The 26,662-nt window shown below is 41.8% G+C and overlaps 1 protein-coding gene across 1 annotated transcript; it reads right to left on the reverse strand.

Annotated features, from left to right (window-relative positions):
* Positions 1-361: 361 nt before the first annotated feature.
* LOC311284368 (NXPE family member 3-like) lies at positions 362-16,600 on the reverse strand (the record flags this gene model as incomplete). The annotated part of the gene is made up of 7 exons (XM_084399366.1): positions 362-810; positions 10,319-10,659; positions 13,121-13,366; positions 13,656-13,726; positions 13,811-14,226; positions 14,471-14,830; positions 16,550-16,600. The coding sequence occupies 7 exons, from the start codon at positions 16,598-16,600 to the stop codon at positions 613-615; spliced, it is 1,683 nt and encodes a 560-aa protein (XP_084255492.1). The 3' UTR covers positions 362-612.
* Positions 16,601-26,662: the final 10,062 nt, after the last annotated feature.

Raw genomic sequence — 26,662 nt, forward strand, 5'->3', positions numbered from 1 at the left:
GAAAAGTCAGCCAGCTGTTTATTATCATGTTATTTATTGTACCTTTAGCCCCAACAGCAGGGGGCGTCCCTTTACCCCAGATAACATACTTTTACAGTTTTTAAAAACTTTTGCTTTAATTACCTTGAACATTCATGAAAATCATTAACAAGACCTTTATCTCAAAAATATAGACTATAATTTCATCGATTCTCATTTGCTACATAAATCTACAACATTTTAAATAAACATTAAATATTATATCAAATTAGCGCAAAATCAACTTCGCATTTCTGTCTGCAATCGAGTCAAGGATCAGGCAAATTTCCAAATGCATAATCATAAGCAGTTGTTAAGAACAGTGTTGAGCAGAATTTTTGTTCCATCTAGTGGTTTAAAAGACAATAAAGTCAAATGCGCCTTTTACCCGGGTGTGCCTATAGCCCCCTTGTACCCGTTTGAATTTTTTTAATTTTTGAAATTCTAAATAGTAGATTGATTGTACTACTGTCATTAGTACATATGTACATTGATTGTATATAATGACAAAGCAAGATAAATAATGTTTTTTTTTATTTTTTAAGTTTTAACAATTTTATACATCATCTTTTATTGTGGTTGAATCTGAATGTATTAGGAAGGACAGATATAAGAGAGCAAAATATTGATCTCATTAGCAATAATAACAGGTCCTGGGTGAATATTTTCACGTAGATAGTGACAGGACGTCATCTGCCAGACATCGAAGTAGATTACTCCATTGATATCTCTGAACATCTCCTGCATCACTGTATTCAGCTGCATTGCATACCAATCACTTTGAAAAATATCCTGTAACAACACGGATCAGTAACAAATATTAAAATAAGAAAAAAAGTTGTTTTAGACAAAGTACCTTAACTCTATTGTTTGCAATTGCGAACAATTCACACATAGCATTCAGTCCTTTTTGTAGTCTTATTTGTCTTTCACATTTTGTACCTCTCCAACCATGTAGAAATGACAATAAACCTATTGTTTTTATCTAGTAGAAATAAATAAATAGTTTGCCCAAAAATGATTCATTAATACACTCATACTCATGTTTTTCGATGTCTATATTTTTATCGCAATGTCCAAGATACTCATTTCAATGCAAACAATTAACATTTCCTTATGTTTCTCCCACAGAACTATCATTTTGCTTTAGAAGACTTAAGCCAAATGGACTACTTTATGTTTTATGATCCCTTATTGTCCTTTTTGCAGCTTGGCAGCCTTTAATTTTTCCTTTCATTGTAAGTGCTTGGACATTCTTCTCATTCTGACATTCTCTTCTTCTGTGTTCCACAGGTGAAAGTCAGTCATACATGTTTAGAATGACATGAAGATGAGTAAATGATGTCATGTCATGTCATGTCATCTTCGTCCGCTTATCCGGGGCCGGGTCGCGGGGGCAGCAGTCTAAGCAGAGATGCCCAGACTCCCCTCTCCCTAGACACTTCCTCCAGCTCTTCCGGGGGAACACCGAGGCGTTCCCAGGCCAGCCGGGAGACATAGTCTCTCCAGCGTGTCCTAGGTCTTCCCCGGGGTCTCCTCCCAGTGGGACGCGCCCGGAACACCTTCCCGGGAAGGCGTCCAGGAGGCATCCGGAACAGATGCCCGAGCCACCTCAGCTGACCCCTCTCGATGTGGAGGAGCAGCGGCTCTACTCTGAGCTCCTCCCGAGTGACCGAGCTTCTCACCCTATCTCTAAGGGATCGCCCAGCCACCCTACGGAGAAAGCTCATTTCGGCCGCCTGTATCCGGGATCTTGTCCTTTCGGTCATGACCCAAAGCTCATGACCATAGGTGAGAGTAGGAACGTAGATTGACCGGTAAATCGAGAGCTTCGCCTTGCGGCTCAGTACATCGACCACATTACTGCAGAAGCTGCTCCGATCCGTCTGTCAATCTCCCGTTCCATCCTTCCCTCACTCGTGAACAAAACCCCAAGATACTTAAACTCCTCCACTTGAGGCAGGAACTCTCCACCAACCTGAAGTGGGCAAGCCACCCTTTTCCGACTGAGGACCATGGCCTCGGATTTGAAGGTGCTGATTCTCATCCCAGCCGCTTCACACTCGGCTGCAAACCGTCCCAGTGCAGGTCCTGGCTTGATGAAGCCAACACGACAACATCATCCGCAAAGAGCAGAGACGAAATCGTGTTGTCACCAAACCCGACACCCTCCGGCCCCTGGCTGCGCCTAGAAATTCTGTCCATAAAAATTATGAACAGAACCGGCGACAAAGGGCAGCCCTGCCGGAGTCCAACATGCACCGGGAACAAGTCTGACTTACTGCCGGCAATGCGAACCAAGCTCCTGCTTCGGTCGTACAGGGACCGGACAGCCCTTAGCAAAGGACCCCGGACCCCATACTCCCGGAGCACCCTCCACAGGCCGCCGCGAGGGACACAGTCAAATGCCTTCTCCAAATCCACAAAGCACATGTGGACTGGTTGGGCAAACTCCCATGAACCCTCCAGCACCCTGTAGAGAGTATAGAGCTGGTCCAGTGTTCCACGGCCTGGACGAAAACCACACTGTTCCTCCTGAATCCGAGGTTCTACTATCGGCCGTATTCTCCTCTCCAGTACCCTGGCATAGACTTTCCCAGGGAGGCTGAGAAGTGTGATCCCCCTGTAGTTGGAACACACCCTCCGGTCCCCCTTCTTAAAAAGAGGGACCACCACCCCGGTCTGCCATCCCAGAGGCACTGTCCCCGACTGCCATGCGATGCTGCAGAGGCGTGTCAGCCAAGACAGCCCCACAACATCCAGAGACTTGAGGTACTCAGGGCAGATCTCATCCACCCCCGGTGCCTTGCCACCGAGGAGTTTCTTGACTACCTCGGTGACTTCAGCTTGGGTGATGGATGAGTCCACCTCTGAGCCCTCAGCCTCTGCTTCCTCAATGGAAGACGTGACGGCGGGATTGAGGAGATCCTCGAAGTATTCCTTCCACCGTCCGACGACATCCCCAGTTGAGGTCAACAGCTCCCCACCTCTACTGTAGACAGCATTGGTAGGGCACTGCTTCCCCCTTCTGAGGCGCCGGACGGTTTGCCAGAATCTCTTCGAGTTCGCTTGGCCTGCCGGTACCCGTCAGCTGCCTCAGGAGTCCCACAAGCCAACCAGGCCCGATAGGACTCCTTCTTCAGCTTGACGGCATCCCTTACTTCCGGTGTCCACCACCGGGTTCAGGGATTGCCGCCTCGACAGGCACCGGAGACCTTACGGCCACAGCTCCGAGCGGCCACTTTGACAATGGAGGTGGAGAACATGGTCCACTCGGACTCAATATCTCCAGCCTCCCTCGGGATCTGGACGAAGCTCCGCCGGAGGTGGGAGTTGAAGATCTCTCTGACCGGAGACTCGGCCAAACGTTCCCAGCAGACCCTCACAGTACGCTTGGGCCTGCCGAGTCTGTCCAGCCTCCTCCCCCGCCATCGGATCCAACTCACCACCAGGTGGTGATCAGTTGACAGCTCCGCCCCTCTCTTCACCCGAGTGTCCAAGACATACGGCCGCAGGTCAGATGAAACGACCACAAAGTCGATCATCGACCTACGGCCTAGGGTGTCCTGGTGCCACGTGCACTGATGGACACCCTTATGCTTGAACATGGTGTTCGTTATGGACAAACTGTAACTAGCACAGAAGTCCAATAACTGAACACCGCTCGGGTTCAGATCAGGGGGGCCGTTCCTCCCAATCACGCCCCTCCAGGTGTCACTGTCGTTGCCCACGTGGGCGTTGAAGTCTCCCAGTAGAACGATGGAGTCCCCAGTCGGAGCACTTTCCAGCACCCCTCGCAGAGACTCCAAGAAGGCCGGGTACTCTGCACTGCCGTTTGGCCCGTAGGCACACACGACAGTGAGAGACCTATCCCCGACCCGTAGGCGCAGGGAAACGACCCTCTCGTTCACCCTCTCGAGTAAATGATGACATTTTTATTTTTATTTTTTTATTTCTAGACTTTCAATAAAAAGGTAGCAGAACAAATGTAATTAATTCATTAATGTGTTACTTTTATATAGCGCATTTCTTGGTCCTCAAAGTGTTTACTTATGGAAGGGGGAATCTCCTCAACCACCACCAATGTATCATATTTTCTTATTTACCATAAATATTATCATAAGAACACAATATAGAAAATGTCTCGGGTTACATGACTGTAACCCTTTTCTCTGAAAAAGCAGGAACAAGATGCTGCGCTGATTAGCGCTATAGAAAAATATTTTTTTGACCAGTTGTAAAGACGTGTGGCAAACCCGCCAAGAATTTGGTTCTGATGATGACGTAATCGGAATGTGCATGTCACAGGCTATATATGGATGTGTGGCAGGTGTGTTACAGCTTATGTCTTTTAGAAGTATGTGTTTGCGTTTCTGAGTGGCCTACACTCAAGCCAGCAGAGATTCTGATTGGTCTGATCCTGATTGGTCTAAGTTTGGTTCCTTTAAAAAGGACCACCCCCCCCAAACACTATGGAGGCTGAATGGGTGCCATTTGTTTTGTTCTGTCTTGATTTCCTCTGTGATTGTGTGCCTTTTGTGAAACTTACTTTTTTTCATTCGATTTATAACTCTTAGGTTGTTTTGAATTTCTTTGGCCTTAAGTTACACTGTGTAGTGAGTGTGACACCATTTCTTTTGCGTTTGAACATTATCTTTGTGAGTGAACGCACATTCATGTTGCAGCTGGCCCTAGACGGTCGTAACATAAATTAGGGGCTCATCCACCAGTTCAAGCTTTTCTCCAGTTTGAATGATCAGATTCATTAAACAAATGGTTCATTCGATCTAATGAAAGTTGCCTTATTTTTTATCGTTTGCCTTGGGGTTTTTACTTTAAAGGGAAGGGAATTTGGCAGTGTATTTGAGATGTCTTCTAAATTTGATTTAGAGGAGTTTGCAATTCGGCCAACAGTGTAACAATTAGAAAAATGTCGTAAAGATGACTTATTTGCAATCGCGGATTTATATCACATCAAGGTGCCTTGAGGTACAGTAAAGAGGGAGATTAAGGAAGTGGTTGTGGAATATATGATGGAAAATGGGATCTTGCCAGAGGAGGGCGAGCTAGCGGGTGTTGCAAATCCAAAACCGAGTTCCGTGAGTAAGGGAGCAGAGCAGACCAAACCCGAGGAGCAATTCGGCATAGATCCCGCTGAGCTGCCATCTCCACAAAACCCATTGTTGACCATTAAATTAAAGTAGCTTGAGTTGGAACTGAGCCGGCAGCAGTACCAAAGTCAGCTGTTGCACGTAAAAACAGTCGAGCTGGAAACTCAGCGCGCAATCCGACTAAAAGAGCTGGAGCTCGAACTTAAAACTATGGTTCCCAACAGGTCTCCAACTGCTGGTCCACCTGAGTACGCCTGTGTCTTCTCCAAGCAGCACTTCCACTCCTGGTTCTGAATCTGTCTCGACACAATTTGCAAGTAAGTCGAAGTTTTGATATTAGTAAACAAATTGCGTTAGTCTCGTTCTTCCGTGAAAGTGAAGTGGGTACATACTTCACTGTGTTTGAACACATAACCGCCACGCTTCAATGTTTGGCTGCTGCTGTTGCAGTGTAAACTGGTTTGTTCCGCGTTGACTCTTGAGCAGAGTTTAGATTATGATGCGATGAAGAATGCTGTGTTGCGCGCCTACAAATTAGTTCCTGAAGCGTACCGTCAAAAATGTAGGAATCATGTAAAATCCTCGGGACAAACGTTTGTGGAGTTCGCTCGTGTTAGGCCAACTTTGTTTGAAAAGTGGTGTACTGCGAATAAAGTCACAACTCTTGAACAACTCAAGGTGTTAGTTTTGCTGGAAGAATTCAAAAATTGTTTGCCAGAGAAAATTGTAGTTTTTTTTAATGAACAGAAAGTGTCTACTCTTACAGAGGCAGCTGTTTTCTCTGATGAATTTGTGCTCACTCACCGAGTGTTTTTTTTCATCACCTACTAAGCGCAATTCTTATGTTCGTACATGAAATGTTAAAGATTTTGAGACTTTGAGTAAAGAGAACGCAGGTAGTGACAATATGGAAAGCCGTGAAGGTTTTTATTGCCATGAGGCTGGGCACCTCATTTCAGCTTGTCCTGCTTTGAAACAGAAATCTAGCAGAAAGCCTCACTCTTCAAAGAGTGTGGTCCTAGTTCATAGTCGAACATGTTCATCAAAAAGTTCATCTTTTTCACTGCTGAGTCTGCATTCGAACCGTTTATTTTTGATGGAACAGTGTCATTTGATGAGTCAAAGTCTGAAGCCAAACCTGTCCGCATCCTGAGGGACACAGGGTCGGCTCAGTCGTTTATCTTAGAGTACTATCCTTTTCTACCCATTCTAGCTGTGGGGCTGATGTACTAGTAAAATTAATTGATCTGGCTATTGTTAAAGTTCCCCTGCACAATGTATTTTTACAGTCTGGCATAAGTTCGGGGCTTGTCAAGTTGGGTGTTTGTGCTGAGTTACCTGTTGAGGGAGTATCGCTCATTCTTGGTAATGATTTGGCGGGTAAGAAAGTTTTCTGTTTATCTGAAGTGACAGATTACCCCGTTGATGTAAATAAAGGTAATGATGTGTTTCGTGAAACATTTCCTGATGCGTTTAGTGCTTGTGCAGTGACTCATGCTCAATCTTATAAGTTTGAGGAGACTGTGGATCTTTCCGAATCTTTTTTTGTCTACTGATGTTTCTGATCAACCTCATCAAGATGTAAACAATGTGAATGAGTTGAATATGTGTGCCATTCCTAATTTTAATCTGCCTTTAGGTAAACTGGAATTTATCAAAGCGCAGCTTGCTGATCCCACTCTGATCCCTTGCTTCAGAACCGCAGTGAAACAAACTGCCTTGCCGAAGCATTCGGTTGCTTATTATTGCGATGAAGAGGTCGTAAATGGTCTCCGCCTAAAGCTGAGGAGGACTGGAGTACAGTTTACCAAGCTGTGGTTCCAAAGCCTTATTGACTACAGGTATTAAGCGTCACACATGAACATGAACTCTCAGGCCATGTTGGCATCAGGAAAACATGATTATTTGTTAAAACATTTCTTTTGGTCATCTTTGAAATCTGATGTAGCAAAGTTCTGTAAGTCGTGTCATGACTGCCAGCTAGCCAGTAAACCTAACCAGGTTATTCCCCCAGCTCTGTTGAAACCAATCCCAGTGCTTGGAGAACCATTTGAGCATATTTTAATTGATAGTGTTGGCCCTCTGCCGAAAACAAAATCTGGAAACTCTTATCTTTTAACCTTAATGTGTGCAACAACCAGATTTCCAGAAGCAATCCAATTGCGAACTCTTAAAGCTCCGTCTATTATTAAAGCCATTGTCAAATTCTGCACTACGTTTGGTCTGCCCCGGTATATTCAATCTGATCAGGGAAGTAATTTTATGTCAAAGGTGTTTGCAAAAGTAATGAAGCAATTAGACGTCAAACACCAAGTGTCTAGTGCCCATCACCCACAGTCTCAGGGCGCTCTTGAGCGTTTTCACCAAACGTTAAAATTGATGCTCCATACCTTTTGTGTAGAGCGAGAGCGGTATGGAAAAAATCCTCTTTTATTGTTTGCTGTCCGTAACACAACACAAGCATCGCTTGGTTTTAGCCCATCGGAGTTCATTTTTGGTCAATCTGTGCATAGTCCATTGAAAGTTCTGCAAGAACAAATACTAAGTGATGCGCATCCCTCTCAGCCAACAAATGTTTTAGATTATGTCAGTAGTTTTCATGAGCGTTTGCATACTGCATGGAGCTTGGTGAATAAATCACTTAGTGCTGTTCAATAGAAAATGAAAACGCACTATGATCGTGAGGCCTTTAGGGGAAGTAGGGAGAGTGACGCCATTTCTTTTGTATATATATATATATATATATGTTTATTCTATGTTTTGGGTTAAGGAGTTAGGAAAGTTGCATTGTATTTTTCTTCTGATGTGATTTGGGAATTTAGAGGGTACTAAACCAGTTATTTTTGTTTATTATTTTGGCATTGTCCACTCCTGAATCTAACCCCTTTGTTTTAACATTATCTTTGTGAGTGAGCGCACATTCATTTATGTTGCAGCTGGCCCTAGACGGTCGTAACAGGTGCGTTTTCAGGTCAGTTTGTCTGAAAAACGTCCTGAACACGCCCCAGTGCGGAAATGCAGCTCAGCATTTCATTCCCGTTAAGCATCAAGTAACCCGAGACGTTCCCTTTCAAAAGCTACTCTCAATGCTGCGCCGACTAGCGCTATGGGAACGAGAATACCAACACTGCCGCATTGAAAGTGTCTGCACCCTTCAATGTTGTGTTGTGTATGCGCACAAACACGAGAACACGAGTTTGAGATGTCGATTTAAGGACGTGTGAGCCCGGAGTAACATGAACATCCAAACTGTAAAATCCAAGAAATGAGTGCAGAGAGGACCAGTCTGTCGCATCGTATACTTGTTGCAAGGGGGAACCTCTTGCTAAAGCCCTGGAGGATGCAACCCGCCTCGAAGACTGAGCCCTATTGCCCAGGGGCGAAGCTTGACTGAGTGCCTCATAGGCTAGGGCAATGGCATCCCTCACCCAATGCGACATAGTCTGCTTTGTGGCAGCTATCCCCCGGTTACAGCCCCCATAACAAATGAAAAGCAGTTCTGACCTGCGCCACTGGCTAGTGCGGTGGACGTTAATAAGAAGAGCAGGAACTGGACACAGTAAGAGGAGTTTCTCGTAGTAAATGGTGGAAGAGGACAAAAGGCTTCAAGAATGAATGACCAGATGCAGGGTCGAAAATGGAACTATGAGAAGATATTCGGGGTGAGGGTGCAAAATAGCCTTGACCAGTCCAGGGGCAAAGTAACCCAATGGGGAAGCAGGATGGCAAAACCGACAGAGCCTGCAAATCCCCAATTCTCTTTAGTGACGAGATATCCATAAGGAAAACCATCTTTAGAGTCAGAAGCTTGACCGGCGCTGACTCTAGTGGTTCAAAGGGGTTGTCGACTAGCCCCTCAAGGACCACGGCCTATGTCCTATGAGGGAACTTTCACTCTGACGGGTGGTCTCAGTGACGGGTGGTCATGGTCTCCGTGACGGGTGGTCATGGTCTCCATGAATGAAGCACTGAAACAATCTGGCAGTGAACTGGTTCTGCATGATATAGTACACCATTTTTCAAAGACGTGCCACTTAAAGGTGTACAGTGGAGGGAGCCCTAGCACTCACAATAGTCTATTACATCTGCTGGAAGTCCAGAATCTCTTAGCCGGTCCCCTTCAGGGGCCAACCATGAAGGTTCCATAGAGACGCTTCCTGGGCCATGGCGTCCAGACCTGGGCTGGAGGAATCAGCAAAAAGTAAATGGGACATTGTGCTGTTTCCTGTGAAGCGAAGAGGTCCACCCCTTGGCCACCCGACAGAAATCTGTGATCTAACTTTGATAGTCTGGGATTCTCTTGTTCCTGTGGCCAGTCTAACTGAAGACTGGCATGAGTGATTACCTGGAGTAGCTAATCATATGATCTGTCATCACAAGAGGAGTGCTCAGAGGCAGCACACTCAAAATCCATCTCCCAAAGAGAACTAGCATCCTCAGCCCGGTTTGAAGAAACGCCAAAGCACACTCCAGACACAGGCTCGATGACCTCATGATCTGGTGAAAGGACAAGAGAAAGGGAAGGACACGTCTCCCGCCCTTCAACCAGATCGACACGTGAGCCCCATGATCTTGTCATCGAGGACGCACAGGCTCACTCTTCCGAAAGAAGGCGAGCCTGGGGCAGAGCACTTTGATGGAGAATAAGTCGCAGTGCTCACATTCTGTGTCCTCGAGGGCTGACATAGCATGATGTTTCCCCAGACATAAGATGCAAAAGTCATGCGGATCATACTCTAATATGGGCCATGACCAGGGGGGCACGAATCTCTTGCTGGATTCTCTCAACATGATTCTCTTTTTTTTTCTATTTTAACTATTTTCTTTTCATTACAGAGAAAGAGAAAGAGAGTGAGGAAAGGCTTTATTCCTACCTGACAAAACTTACTCCTAGCAAAAGGGTAGTTTAAGAAAGAATGCAGCACAGACGGCACACAATGCGATTCTTAAGAAAAAAAGGAACCTGAAAGTGCACGTCTCCATCTATGTATTGCCTCTGTCGTGCACATTCCGATGACATCATCATCAGAGGTTATTTAAGCCAAATTCTTGGCATGTTTGCCAGATGAGTTCACAGCCGGTCAAACAAGGATGTTTTCCACTATCGCTAATCAGCGCAGCATTTAGAGGAGCTTTTTTAAAAGGGAACTATTGAAAACAGAGTAGGATTAGACAATAAGCAATTGTACCTTAAGTCCTGCAGTGTTTCCAGACTTGATGATGACGGTAGTCTCTGGTGCACGACTCAGCAGTGCAACAACAGACTGACGGATTTTGGCGACTTCATGCACGTAAAATGTTATTGGGTGAAAAACCCGGTGGGCAAAGAATGTGAAGACAATGACTGCATGAGGACCACCAGCTATTTCATCAATATCATTGCTGATATAATGCAAGTCGGTAATGAGCACGTTAGAAAATCGCAAAGGAACACCGTGTGGCCTCCAGTGAACAATGATATTATTTTCCAACTCTACAGCCATCAGGGGTCCACTCAAATGATGAGTGTGGAGGTTAATTTTTTTTATGCCTGCAAGTAAAACTTACATTAGTGTCATTGCTTCATTTTTTAAACAGCTTTACAAAATTGCTTTTGCTTAATGTATACAGCAGCCCCAAAAAGCAAGTGCACAAAAGAAAAAAAAAAAAAATAATAATCATCACATATTCACACTCTGTAATGGTTATGCTTATTGTTTGACATTCTGTTGTTATTTTTCCTTTGGTTCCCATGTTTCCTTTGTGTTAAGTTCATTTTCCCTTTGTTCCCGTTGCTAGTTGGATTCTATGATTACTCATTGGTTAATTGATGTTCACCTGAGTCTTGTTTGTTTTCCTAATTTATACATGTATTTAAGCCCTCAGTTTGGTTCTTCTCTTTGTCCTGTATTGTGTCTGCATAAGTGAAGCTGTTACATTGATTCTTGCCTTCTGGATTGCCTTTGTTTTTGTAAATAAAGTAAATCTGTAATTTAGATCCTCTGCTCCTCTTCCCTTGCCTGCACCTTGACAGAATAGGACCAAACATGGATCGAGCTGTTGCCTTTCCATGACAAAGTCTTCCTTTGTTGGAATACTCTGCCAGGGTCTGTGAGTTAGCAAAGTGCTCCTAACTTGAAGATGCCACACTAAAATCAGTTATTTTGGGTTGGAAAAAATTATTATGGCCCTCTGGACTTAGCCTGGTAATACCAGACTCTGCTACTTCACTTTGCTTCGTAGAGAGAGTCTGGAGTTCCGTAATAGAAAAACATTTTCTTTACCGCCTGGGGGCGCTAGTCTGAAGCTTAAAATCATTGGTTACCCGTAAGCCAATCACAAAACGTTTGGTTATGGCGTGTTATGCGCATGCTCAGCCGCATCTAACTTCCACTGTAAACACATGTATGATGCGAAAACAAAACCATCGAGCGAAATACCGGAGTGAACATGGCTGTGAACGACTTTTGCAGATTATGTGAAGTAAATCTACGCATCCACAGTACAATCAGCGTCTACGTCACGGCTCTCAGCCCGCCCTCTGTTAGTTGATTGGCCGGCTGTTTTCAGGCAGGAGGAAAACGGAAAGCTATGACGCGGTCTCAGACTGAGTACAGAAGCGAAATGAAATTGAGCGGAAGTACGAAGTCTGACGTAGTCAGGCTACTCTGGACTTACCAGACATGGGAAATCTAACATGGATAGAAGCCAATCTATTTTGTTTAAAATATGCCTACCCATTGTTGATGTCCACGCCCACAACTACCACAAGCCCAGAATCAGAGCACGTCCAGCCCCTCCTCATGCCTGGTTGACCCACAGCAGGAGCCCACAGAGCTCCAGATCCAAAGCCAGCCGAGTCTGACCAAGTGTGTGAGCCGACCACAATGTCTGTCCAGCAGTCCGAGTCTTGAGTCATTGTTCATCCAGGAGCCCTAACTTGCACTTTCTACATGCATGAACAACAAAGCAGAGCCCAACATAGACCCAGAGGCTGAGCCTGCTGAGTCTGACTAGGTGTGTGAGCCGGAATCTATGTTCATCCTTGAGGAAGTGCTGGTGGAGTTGGATATCGTGGAGCAGAGTTTCATTCACCCTCCTAGCTCTGAAACCGATTCCTCCCTGTGTGAACTCTTGGATTCCCTGATTTCCTCCTACCTTCAAGCCCTGTCTCAGCCGCTGGTTCCATCCAGCTTCAAGTCTCCTTTATCGAGGCCGGTTCCGTCCAGCCCCAAGTCTCCTTTGTCACTTCTGGTTCCACCCGGCCCCAAGAGTCCTTCGTCGCCGCTGGTCCCGCCCAGCCCCAAGTCTCCTTCCTCCCATGACTACACCTTCATGCTTCTTGGGCCTCTGGCTATGCCTCCCACTCCCCCTCCCCCACCCCCACCCCCACCCCCTTCCCTCCAGCTCCACTGTTGTCTTCCCTCCCACCGATTCTGCCCCAAGCCCCCATCTCCACCTTGGTCCCACAAGCCTGTGGTTCTGCCCTGGCCCTCCACAGTCTATTGGTGTCACCCTTGGTCTTTATCTCATCTGCACCGCCTGGGTTTCCACGTGTTCCACCTGTTGTTGCCTTCTAGATTGCCTTTTTTGTTTATATAATGAAGTAAATCTGCTGCAATATACATCCTCTGCTTCTCTTCCCTTGCCAGCACATTGACACACTAACAACACGGAACCCCACTGACTTTCAATGTATGGAAGAAAAACAAAAAAAATATTTTGTGTTCCACAGATTAAAGATTAAGTTTAACAACACGAGTGTGAACAAGTGATGACAGAATAACATTTTTGGTGAACTATCCATTTAAGTCGCACTGATTTATGAATGTGTCATTGCATTAGATACAAAATTAACCAAGTAGCATCTGAAAACCAAAACCGCATGTACTTTTCTCAGAACTAACTTCACTTTGTGGGACCTCTGTATGTTATTTCCGTACATTCATGCTATGAAGCCTTAAATAACAAAAAAAAAAATTTTAAGAGAGAGAGAAAAAAAAAAAAGTCACCTATTCCGAAATCAAAGCCATTTATGTCAATTAATAACTTGCCTGGCACTTTTCTTTCTAAATACTCAAACCACTGCCTTGTGGTGGAGTCTCCCATCATATAGACAATCTTGTTTTTGAGGCAATTTCCCATTTGTGCAGAACTGAACTGCCTAGTGTTGCATACAAAAGAATTCCAGACATCTTTCAGATAGAACCCTGCAGGAACTGGTCTCGTCATGCCAGATCTGCATCTCTCCATTGTGGCTAAAAGAAAAGAAACATTTACTTGAAAAGACAGTGTTTTAATTATGTAAATTTAGCATTTTCTTGTAACTACATTGGATTTTAGATGACATCTCTCTGTGTATGTTTTGACAATTTTCTATTTGGAAGGAATGAATGACAAAATTAAAGCGAGTATGAGCCGAATTCTTGTTTTCGGTTTGCTAAAAAAAAAAAAAAAAAAAAAAAAAAAATCTGTCATTATTTTCTATATTCCTTTCCAAATTTGTAATAAAATGGTCAAAACTACACATATCATATGTGAACATACCAATGCCTGCAGTGTTGGGAAGGACATTAATGATGTGTGTGTCTCCAGTAATAGCAACATTTGTTAATGTCCTTTGTGGAAAAATAATAATATTAAATTTTATACACTTTTTCTGATATTCTTCTGGAAGTTGCTTTGAATCCTTTCCCACTTACTTTGTCAACAATTGCTTCTCAAAAGGATTTAATGGGTTTTCCAAACCTCCGGTAGAGTGACGAACCAGTTTGTCACAAGAAAGTTTCTTTGGTCTCTCACACTGCCACACCGTCCCTGTTTTTATATCCTTATACTCACAGCAGCAGTCGCCTTTACTCCAACTTCCATCTGTACCCCACTTAAGATTGCATTGTACTACTTCACTGATCCTGGTTTTATTGGGTCCTGGCCCTTCAAAGTGGCCTCTATAGTGGCTGCGTGGGAATGAGGACTCCCTGTATTTTTTAAGAATCCGCACAACCTCACTGGAGTGCTCTAGACGTACATAAACTTGTGCCTGACCTTCCCAGGGCAGAAGAAGAGCTAAAGAGTAAGTCCCATTACAGTTATCCACAACCTCCCCGTACACACTCGCCTTCAAAAAGAATAGAGAAGGTTTAGTGTAATGCAGAAAACTAATGTCTGCAGGTAATGCAAGCTTAAACACGTGTGTACACATGTAGTATTGTGTAATAAACCAACAATTAACAGGCAAATCAAACTCAATGCAACAAATGTCGGTATATTGATTTTTTGTTTAAAATTTTTAATATAAAATATTATATTATATTATATTATATTATATTATATTATATTATATTATATTATAAACAACACACCTTGAGCTTTGAATTGAATAGCTTTGCTTTGAAAAAATCTCCTCCATATCTTTTCAGGTTCTTGTTGTGGTCTCGGGCTGTGATGGTAACCGAGATCTTTTCTCCCACTTTGTAACTCTCCTTGAGTCCCACAATAGAGAATGTTGAGTAGACTGGGCTTGTGCTCTGATTCAGCTGAGTGATTTCTTGATCTGGACCGGGCCAGTCCAGAGCCTTCTGTAGCCGGTCCCACTCCTCTTCACTGATTCCCATGTCATGAGCAGATAATGTAGATGAAGAATTGTTATTTCGAGGAACTGGTTTAGGTCTGGGGGGCTGAAATGGTCTTATTTGGATCCCACCATTCAATCCCCATAGAGCCTGGGAGAGGACCAGAATATCTATCAGACCAAATTCTGTTTTTTGTTCTATATATAAATTATTTATTTATTGTAGTAAAGATAATTTCTGGATAATACTATAAAAGTTATGTGGATCTCATTTGCGGTTGGTGAAATCCTGCACAAAGTGTGAATGGGTTAGGTCCTACTATGTAGCGCTAGCAACACCGTCAATCCTAGATAAATATGCAGAAACAACTATAAGTAACCTTGAACACTATGAACACTGGGTCTGTAGTGCTACACAAAAAAAGAAAAGAAAAAAAAAATGTAGTCAGTTTAACTTAGAAAATGTACTTCATGTGGTAACATCTACAATAACTGGTGTGAAGTTTATTTTGTTTAATATTCATTGTATTCTATTTTTACATATTTTTGTTAAGGACTTTTATTTTGGTGTTGAGTCTTCAGAGGAAGAGGATGATGTAAGGGGAGGAGGGAAGAGTGTGCGGGCGAGGAGTGTGGTGTTGCTCTGCTCCCCAGTTCTAACACTCTGCTCAATAAAAGTTATTAGCCATCAATATTTCAAGTCCATCGTCTTTATTGAAATGAATCCACAGGCAGCTAAACCCCACGCCTTACATATTTATTGGTGGCAGCGGTGATTGTCTCCGGCCTCTTTGGAAAAGTTGCTGTTGGACGGGTATGGACGCGTTTTGCTTAACGTGTAACATTTTCATTTACATGGACTGTATTCAGACGGATGTATAACTTTAGAGCAGCTTTATTGTTTTCACCATCGTGTGAGTTTTCTTTTCATGTACAGTTGTTTATTTCGTTTTATTTTGGTGAAAAAAAAAAGAGTAAAAGACGACGCCTGCATCTCGAGGATTCGAAGTTGGCTCATTGCCAGGATTTGATGACGCTCACTTTTTCTGAAACGTGTGTGCATGTCTCCCTCCTGTGGCGGACTTCGGTAACTTCACATGGCCGAGAGTACAAGGAGAAAGTACAAGGACTTATTTTACGTGTTCATCTACTTTTTTTATATATACATCCTTGCTACAAAAGTCACAGTATAAGTCTAATTTGCAGACAATCTTTATCAATAAAAGACTTTGCTGGTACTGAACTGGTTGGTACAACTGCATTGGCATCACTCTTTTCAAACATGGCAGAATACAAATGTAACAACCCAACAAGTGCACTTCAGAGCTCTTTTACCTCCAGACTTCACTGGGGATGGCAACGAAAGCTTTTCTCAATGGGCTCGTCGTTTTCAAGTATGCTGTGAGACCTCAGGTACGGACAAACCTCAGCTTGCCAAAGTTCTTCCTTCAAGATTGCCAGGTGCTGCATTCATTTACTGGGATAGTTTGTCGGATGACATAAAAGCTGATTATGACAGTACATGTAACAAAATTGCTGCAGTTTTTGACCACAAACAGCTACAGAGAACTTTTTGAACATACTTAAATGCCAGACTGCATCGGAGTAACGAGCCATTGGAAGTGTGTGCTGCTGAATTGACCCGCCTTGTTCACCAGGCTTTTCCGGATTATGGAGAATCTGCCATCAAAGGTGAAATTTTGCGACGCTTTATAGCTGGACTTGAGCTTTCATTGCAAACTAAACTGTATGAGTTTGGTGTAACTACACTTGAGGATGCGATTAAAGTAGCTGGTCGGTGTGAGAGGGCACGTTCCACAGTTACTGAGCCTTTTCCACTGCCGACATCCTCTGCACCTCAACCTGTGACCTCCATCTGAAAGTAGACAAACTTCAGTCTGTTGTGACTATGCTGACGCATCCTAAACCTCATCACACCAGTTCTCATCTCCTGATCGTCACTTCACCTATCGTCAGAGATCACCTTCACTTGACAGAGTTAAAGACAATCACTATATGCCATCTTCTCGTTATAAACATTTCACCGCATCTGATGAGCCCTACTTCAGAGGAAGATCTCCTGTACGTTCCAGTAACAGTCATCGCAGACTACACGGGAGCCCCGGACCAAGTTATCATCAGCAGCAGCAAGGTTATGACAGACCCTTACGATATGACAGTAAAGATACCCGCTTTAGCCCTCATCAGAGATATACTGCATACAATGACTCAGTGCCTTCTCAACCTAGCTAAAGGCACACAGGACACACTGACAGGACAACAGTTAGACATTTTAGGCTCATTATCTGTTACATTACGTCTGGGGTCACACATATACAGTATGAACATGTATGTCGTAAGAGACTCTACACAGGATGCTCTTCTTGGGTGGGACTTTTTCTAAATGTATGGTACTTCAACTGACACAGCCTCTGGTGCTTCTATGTTCAAGAATGACAAAATGTATCTTTTAAGTTCCTCCCAAGCACTGCCTTTTTGCTGTAATGTGTTCCTGCTCTCACAGGTCTCAGTCCCCCCTTTGACAGAGATTGTTGTTCCTGCCTCTGTAGCATGTACCTCAGAAACAGGAAGTCAGCTCCATGGTTTTCAAAGTATTCTGGAACCACATGTGACCTTTGACAAAGATTTAGTTGTTGCTTGTAGCTTCTCTAATGTCGGAAATGGGCTCACAGTAGTTCATCTGCTTAATCCTACACACCAAGACATTGAGTTGCCCAAACAGACCCATTTGGGTCAGTTCTACACTGTGCGTGACATGCCTTCTGATTTCCATAAGCCTGTGGACAGCCTTGTAGCTCAGGTTAGCCTGCCAAGACCTTCATGCCGATTACCTGATGTTCGCATGGGTACAGACACTCTTACTCCCAAGGAGTTAGAAGTAGTTAACTCCCTCCTACAAGAGAACTGCGATGTATTCGGTACTTCCTCTACTGATCTAGGTAGAACTGATTTGATTAAGCATAGCATACACACATCCTCCACATCCCCTGTGCGTCAGAGAGCATACCGTACATCTCCTGTCCTATGAGAGGAAATCCACAGACAAGTACAGAAACTCCTTGATGCTGACTTGATTGAGCCTAGCCAAAGCCCATGGGCCTCCCCAGTGATACTTGTTCGTAAGAAGGATGGGTCTTACAGATTTTGTATTGATTATAGGCATTTGAACTCGATTACCATCAAAGATGCACATCCACTGCCACGTGTGGATGACAGTTTAGATGCCCTTTCTGGAGCCACCTTGTTTAGCACTCTAGATTTGTCAAGTGGCTATTGGCAGATTCAAATGGATGATGCTAGTAAAGAAAAAAAATTGCCTTTACAACAGGAGATTCCCTCTGTCAGTTTAAGGTCATGCCAATGGGCCTTACTTACTACTGCGACAGGCCGGTCTCAAACTCCATCCTCAAAAGTGTCAGCTTTTTAAGCAGTCTGTACTCTTTCTAGGACATGTGGTTCCAAATGATGGCATTCAACCTGACCCCAAAGTGACTGAGAAAGTTCTGAATTGGCCTCGTCTAACTACACCTACAGAGGTTAGAGCTTTCATAGGCCTCTGTTCATACTATTGCCGGTTTATCAGAGACTTTGCGGAAGCAGCAGGAACGGCGTAAAGCACAAATGCAGATTCACTATCTAGACGCCCGAGTCAAAGTGATACTATTCCTTCTGTTCCCTCAATGTCAGACAAACCAGAACCTTCTGTAGTCACCACCCCTCTTACCGCTCATACTACTGCAACTACTGCCAACAGTGTGTTTCATGCCAGTCTAGATCTATGCCAGTCCCACATCGAATAGCTCCCCTACAGACTATTCATGCCAATCACCCTTTTGAAAAGGTGGCAGCTGACATTACTGAGCTTCCTGTGACACAATCAGGCCATAGATATGTCCTTGTTCTTCAAGACTATTTCACCAAGTATGTGAATTTGTACCCCATGAAGGACCAAAGAGCTGTAACGGTGGCACACTATTTTTGAACAGTATGTCACAGAGCATGGTGTTCCTGAATGCCATCATACAGATCAAGGCCGCCAGTTTGAGGCAGATTTAATCAAGGAGTTGTGTTCCAAGTTGGGTGTCACCAAAACTAGGACTTCTCCTTATCATCCTGAGGGGGATGGTTTAATTGAAAGATTCAATCGCACCCTGAAAGACCAATTGAGTAAATGTCTGTATCAGCAAACAGAGCCATGGGATACCATGTTGAGGTCAATCCAGTTCTCTTACAATACCAGTATGCACAGCAGTACTGGATACACCCCTTTTTTCCTTGTTCATGGACGTGAAGCCAGACTGCCTGTTCATTTACTCTTTCCTTGTCCTACTGAAGCTTCTAGTGCCTCTGCTGGCACCCCAGCAGAGTATGCTACATCTGTCTGCAGGAAACTGCAGTTTGCATTCAATTTGCGTCAGGAGAATCAGGAACATGCTCATGTACAGCAAAAAGCTCAATATGACAAAAAGGCCAAATTCACCACGTACAGTGTGGGAGACTTGGTTTGGCTGAATGATCCTGCTCATTCCCGATGTAAACTGGCCCCATGCTGGCAAGGACCCTACATTGTAACACAAACTGTTCAGCCTGCCAATGGTTATCCTGTGCTGTATGTTATTCAGCCAAAAGGTTTTCCTGGAAAGACACCGAAAGTGGTACATCATAACCGTCTTAAACCCTACCTGCCTTCCACATATCAGTTGGGGCGAACAGTACCAGATGCATCCTCTCCCATTGCACAGACTGTTGAAATGGAAGTACCCCCTAGCACTTCTAATTCTTCTACATTTGCTGTCCGAGAGAACTTGCCTTCTGTTGTCTTTACTGGAGAAGTCCCCAATCAGAGTCCAACTAGGTCATTGTTTTTGGGACAGTCACCGCTGAGCTCAACTCAAAACACTGGACAGTTTAATGTCCCTCAGTCTGATAATATGGACCACTGTAACCTCAAAAGGGGGCTGTCCTACTGCTGTGGCTTCACAGGCTGTTCTAGACTCTAGACCGTTAGGTCGCAGGCCTTTCAAATTGCCTGCAAAGTTCAAAGACTATGTTGTGAAGTAAAAAAAAAAAAAAACTAAGCAAAGCAAAAAAATGGTTATCCATCCTTTGCTTTATAACTTTTGCTGAAATCCTTGCATGTCTTGGACTACAGACCATATTGTGTTTATTGAAACTGGTTTTAGTGCATCAATAATCTGCACATTGCTTTGCCTGGTTTTGTTAATGGCATTGTTATTTTCTGTATGTTGAATACGTGGACGTTTCTTTTCCCACAGGGTAACTAATGTGAAGTTTCTTTTGTTTAATATTCATTGTATTCTATTTTTACATATTTTTGTTAAGGACTTTTATTTTTGTGTTGGGTCCTCAGAGGAAGAGGATGATATAAGGGGAGGAGGGAAGAGTGTGCAGGCAAGGAGTGTGGTGTTGCTCTGCTCCCCAGTTCTAACACTCTGCTCAATAAAAGTTATTAGCCGTCAATATTTCAAGTCTATCGTCTTTATTGAAATTAATCCATGGGCATCTAAACCCCACGCTTTACACTGGTTTTGCTTAAATGAAATAAATGATTTAAGATAACTGATTATAACCAAATTTAAAGGTGCTCTAAGCGATGTCACGCGTTGGGGAGTCAATGAAGGGGGTGTGGAGGAGAGAGAAGCATGAAGAGGGAAGTTAGCTAGAGGAGAGATGTCCTAGACAACGACTACGACTAACGTTATAATTATATTCTCTTGAATTTTGATATGGCCGACACATGACCAAAGAGATGACGTTCCGATGAACAAATAGCAAAGATGAGGGAAAAGGAGAAGGGATGCATGGAAGGGAGGGGGGAGGGGACAGGATGAGGAGGAGGGAGGGTTGAGCTAGCCTCCGTTTTGTTTGACAAAACAATCACAATCACAATGCTTTTGAGTAATGAAGCCCCGAGCAGTGGATCTGTAGTTCCCAGCATACTTTGCAAGAGACTGCATTAGGAGAGTAAATTTAGGGATTAAGTGTTATTTTATGTTTTACAGTAAAGGGAAAGATGTTGGTAGTTTATGTTAATGTTAAATGTTCAGTTGGACATTTAGAGGAGTTTCTGAATTTTGTGATTACCATTGTGGTGAAGAGTAGCGCTGTCAATTGCGATTTTTTATTTTTCACTTTAACAATGTATATAATAACCCCTAATCACAATTTCTTATTGAAGCAAAATTCGCCGATCAGCAGGGAGCAGGTGAGCCTGTGTTGAATGTCCTGAGCTTTAACTCTCTGAGGTCGGCAAACGCGCCGGCGCGTTTTGTTGGATTTTCTTCACATAGTAGCACAATAGACTTAAATTACTCCGTCATTTATGGTCATACAGAAAAAAGAAATATGAAAAAATTATCTGTGAGATGTCTACTTTTGTATGTGTCCACTTACAATCAAATCAAAACATTGTGCTTTTGTAAAATAAAGAAAATAAACAGGGTGTGCTTTCTGCCTCTCCGTCTCGGTGAACTTTTTTTTATTGAGCATGTCTATAAACTGAAACAAAACTCAGCGAATACTTGTCACACATTTATGAGCCATATATCTTTATAAACATTTAAGTGTGTACTTTTAAATGATCGGATTCAAACTGAAAACAAATATTCTCTGTTTAAGTAATTTGTATAAAACCAACAAGATGTCCAGTTTCTCAAACCCTTGCTCATTATTTTTAATGTGACCGTGGCCACGCCCACACCCATGCGCGGAAAAGAGATTGACATGCAAATCTCCACGTTAAGGAACGCGAACGCGTTTCTTAACTCAAACACAAAGCACCAAACTTCATAAGTCTCTGCTTTTCGTCGAGTTTGACAGACCGCCGTGAGCTTGTAACGATTGTCAGAGTTTTGAGTCTGCCCAGGATGAATAGAAAAGACAGCGCAAACGGACGGTAGTTCCACGAGTCTTTATATGATTCCTCTCAGTTAAATGCACTCTTCTCATACATGTCATAGAGCGAATATTAACAGGGGAAAAACACTCTGAAAACACGCTACAAATAAGAGTAGAAAGTAAACACAGTAAATTAAAGGAGCAGTCGGTAGAGCGGTCATCTCTCTCTCTCGTCTCACTAGCAATACTCTTTTCTCACTGCGCGCGCGCTCACTTGAACAGCACGCATACAATAATGTGTCATCTTAAAGGTATATACAACATTCACGTCATGAACACTATAACATTAGGTGGCCGTTACAAGCTTACATTGGATTTACCTCAGAAGAAGAACGCGATTTGAAGACTAGAAAGATATAAGGTAAGAAATTCTTAATTATATTAATGTTATTGTTGCATAAACTTCACATTATAGTTGAACTGTTGCTAGATATATGGTGAATATTATAATATTTAGACCCGTGTTTACTGTTAAATACTGTGTTTGTGGATATCTGCTCAAACGTCGATATGTATAATATTCTAACCATAATGTTTCATATTTTGGAGCGCGCTGTGCGTTTGAATGTTTCATATTCAAAACGCGCTGTGCGTTTGAAAAGCAAAATGCACCAAACATTAGGCTTCATGTTTTTACTCCAATCTCATTTCATAACATCATAACGAATGGAAACATTTCAAGTAACCTATGATAATCAATATATTTTTCTCTAGCGTAGGTGTTACTGAAGTGCTCCTTTTTAACGATATATAGGCTGCTATAGGTTATTGTTATTATTATTATTTTATGCAGCACTGCGCACTGCATAGGCTACCTATGCCTACAAGGCACAACAAACCTGGTGTTCATTATATATTGTTGGAAACATTTGTATGTGAATTTTAAAAAGCAATTTTAACCAGAAAAATAAAAAATCTAATCCCAAAATCGTGCAGCCCTATAGTTTCTCTTGATATCAGCATGTTCACAGGTTTTTTTTTTTTTTTTTTCAGGGACCAGATCCCACTGATGAGTCCTACTGACTCAAACATTCACATGAGACTCTGTACATGAACATGGTAAAGTGAAAATCAAACACACTGGAAATGAAAGGTATGTACAATGTTTTTAGGAATGGCACAAAGGTCTCTGTCATTGGATCATTGTTTTCAATAGTGTGCTTTTTTGTCATTTGTTGCGTATCTTTGGATTATGTTGTGTTGTAAATAAATCCAAACAATCAAAAAGCCATTCTTTTTTAAATCTCCTCATTCTTTGTGCAAGGTTCCTCAGAATGATATGGCCTGATAGCACCTAATAGGGCCATTAGGGGAGGGTCTTTGTCTTTCTCAGGTGTGAAAATCCATAAATATTCAGGATGTGTTTACGCCTACTCGCATTAAGCTTTCGAACACAAAACACGTCTTACAAATTTTAAATCAATATATTGTCTTATCTGAATGAGCAGTCAGGATGAATTTCACATAGCTTTGAAGCAAATTCTAGGCTACGTGATACAATTTTCAAAAGTTATGTGAAGAAAGAATCAGTATGGGTTTCATGACCTTATTTCAGTGACAATTTATTTTTATTTTTTTCACAAACCACACATAAATGTCACTATCTCAAAACTACAAACTTTTACATGCTGCTGACATATTATTGTAGCAGAGTTTGTGCTACATACAGTGTAATCAGACTTTAGCCATGAAAATGTCACAAGTAACAGAAATAAGCACAAATCAGAGCATGTCAGAACACCTCCAGGGCCAGAAAACACCTCAGACCCCAGAGGGTTAATGGAAATTGTATGTTGGGTCAATCTAAATCAATTAAGTTAAAACAGCATTCCCTTGTTTTATGTTACATCAAACTGATTGAAGTTGGTCACAGAACTTGTAGGTGAAATCAGGTAGAAATACCTCCTTAACCCTCTGGTGCTCTTTGGTCACTTTTGACCGAAAAGTTGTACATTTTGAAATTTAAAAAATCGTAGCTTCATCGGAAAAAGTACAACACCTGGTGACTTTTATGGCACTTGGTATATGAACAGAAAAAAAAATGTAGGCGCCATCATGAATAGGAAATGGGCAAAACATATGTAAACACAGACTATTTTTGTGTGTACAATCTACAAATCAGCCACGATGCAGAAAAAAAGTGCACAGCAATGAAAGGGTGAAACTCTAAAACATCAAGAGTGCAAAAAAGACACACCCACTCGAAGGCGAAGGCCCTATTGTATTCCTAAGGATTATTATTATTAGGGCCAGAGCACCGATGGTAAGAGGACCCTCTTGGAATTGCTCCGTTTATTAGCGCCCAAGCCCTGAAAGGGCAAAGGCCCTATTGTTTTCTTTAGGATTATTATTATTAGTAATTATATATTATATTATTATTAACCTGTTAAGCTGCAACCCCACTTTTGAAAAATCCCCAGAAATGACATACCCAAACTGAAACAGATACAGTTCATGATCCCTTTGCACTAAAAACACAAGTATGATCTCATTTGAAAGCTGACACCTGGCAGTTTATTGTAAATGTAGCATTAATTATTGTCATAATGATTTTTTATTTTTTTTTAAATAGCTTCAAAGTTTTGTAAAGTTATTAGAAATGAATTTTTATGAAACATTTTCATGAAAATATAATTGAAGTTGGCACTGTAGCAATCTAGAAATGCACTGCAGCTAAAGCCATATGCCTGACCATATTATATTTAAAATATGAAGATGTTAAGTCTAAAACTCTGTATTTAGTTAAATGTTTTTCAAGATCATGTCATGACTTTATTTTGATTAGACTCTAAAATGCTACTGATGTTTAGTAATCTTCTAAGTCATCCATTCAGTCTTTTGTCTCTATTGTTTTGTGGTGCAACGAGCCCCATTCAGTGTCAGTCTCCCCATGCACACATTAACACCTCTCCAGCCTGGTTATGGCTCTAAATATGCATTTCTTTTGTCTGCATTATAGCTACTAACGACTGGCTATTCACAGGCTATTCATAGAGTTTCAATCCCTAATTTCTTTTATCAAAGTTCTCACTGTATCTAACTGTATTAAATGCCCTTCTGGAATAAAGAAACATTTCAGTAAGGATTTCTATTTAGAAAAAAAAAAAAATCATAAAAGAATAACGGCTATGTGGCAGGTGCACCCAGAGCTAGCTAGCATGTTAGCTTAGCACACCATCAATACACAACAATTTATGAGATTAAAACCATGTTTGTGCTCCAAACTTACTTTATAACGCAAGTCGAGTGTTTTAAATAATCTTCTGTGATCTAATTTGGCTTCAGATAAAAAAAATCTGACAGAAAATTTATTATTTTATAGTATTCTGCACAATGATAAAGTCTATATAGATTAGCATTACATTATAAATATAATTTATTATTATGAAAATACCTGGCATGGCTTGAAAAACAGATAAATCAAATATCATTGCAATCATGTTTATTGTCTTCAAAACATCTTTATCTGCATATTACTGCGATCTCTGATAGCTTTGTGTGTGTTCGTGGCTTCCTGGAAAGTCACATGATCATGGCTCTTCTTCATGTTCCATATATGGACTATTATTGTGCATAGGGTGCCCTCAGGCTGTTGGTATGAATTGAAAACACAGTAAATCAGCGTATACAGCGCTCATAATGATTACATCGACGCATTTGGGTTAGCCTGGCTAATGTCAGACCAAGTCTCATTGAGACTTGGTCTGGGAACTACGTGCGCATTTTCTCGTATTTGAGGCGTGGTTTACGAATGCCCAGAGCCGTTTATTGGGCGCTATGAATGTCTATCAAATGCGCCTGTATGTAGCTCATAGCCAATCGCTTCAATTATACCAGATGACGTATGTAGAGTGAGAGAAATTCGACGAGGAAAAAGACGATGGGTCAAAGATTTATTTGTACACGATGGTGTTTAGCGAATATTACCGTTTGTGCAAGATAAACATGAGGGTAGAAGGTAACGTCGAGTCTGATATAAACAAACTGCTTCGGTGTCGTCATCATCTTGCTGCTCCCTCCCCGTTCTGTGATTGGTTCCCTTTTTCAGGGGAAAAATTGTCCCATGGTGTCCAGACTGCCTAGCAGCGTGAATAGAATCGCGCTGCGAGCAAGGCAGTATGGGGAAACCCAGGCTACATTTGGGTATAAATTCAATAAATATTATTCATGTCTATAGAAATATGGGTAACACTTTAGAATACTGTATCTTACTTACTGCATAACTAATAAGGAATTATTGAGGAACTAATAGATAATTATTTATTAACACTTAAGTCACTACTGTTAACTACTAAGGAAGATGTGTTAACTAATTAGTATGTAATAGAATTGTATGATTGTGTTAAGTTTCAGTTAGTTAATCAATAACTAATGAATTATGTCATAACTCTTGAAGAACTATTATTAATTATCTATTAATTAATGTGCAAGAAAAATAACTAAGAAGTAACTACTAATGAACAGTCATACACAGTGGTTACTACAATAAGCCCTTTTATTTTAGCAGTGGAGTGGTGGATGAAGTACACAAATCAAGTACTTGATTAAAAGTACAGATAACCCAATAAAATATTACTCCAGTAAAATGATAAACGATTGGCCTATTCATTTTCAAAATTACCTTAGTGAATGTACAAAGGTAATTACTTGAAAAGTAAAAAGCACTGATCAATGTTTTTTATTTTATTTTCTAGCCAGTTTTAGTCATTCTTCAGCACTAATAAGAAAGATAAGTGCAGACATTTACTAGGCTTATATATTGATCTGCAAATAAGCAAACTTTTTATTTAATTAGCAAAATGTATCATAATGTATGATAACTTATCTATTTTACAAAGGTTTAGATAATACCGTTAATAATGTGTTTTTTACAGTAAGTTTGATTTGAGTCAGAAGTATGTGGTAATTCTGTATTAATTACTAATGAGTTTCCTATATTCTCACTTTAGAATACTGTTCCAGGTTCCAAGTAATTCCTGAAGAATTATCTAATAATTATTTGTTAATTACCAATTAATTTCCTTATATGTTCACTTTAGAATAC

Source organism: Rutilus rutilus (genome assembly GCF_951802725.1).
Source record: "Rutilus rutilus genome assembly, chromosome: 24".
Classification (NCBI taxonomy): Eukaryota; Metazoa; Chordata; class Actinopteri; order Cypriniformes; family Leuciscidae; genus Rutilus; species Rutilus rutilus.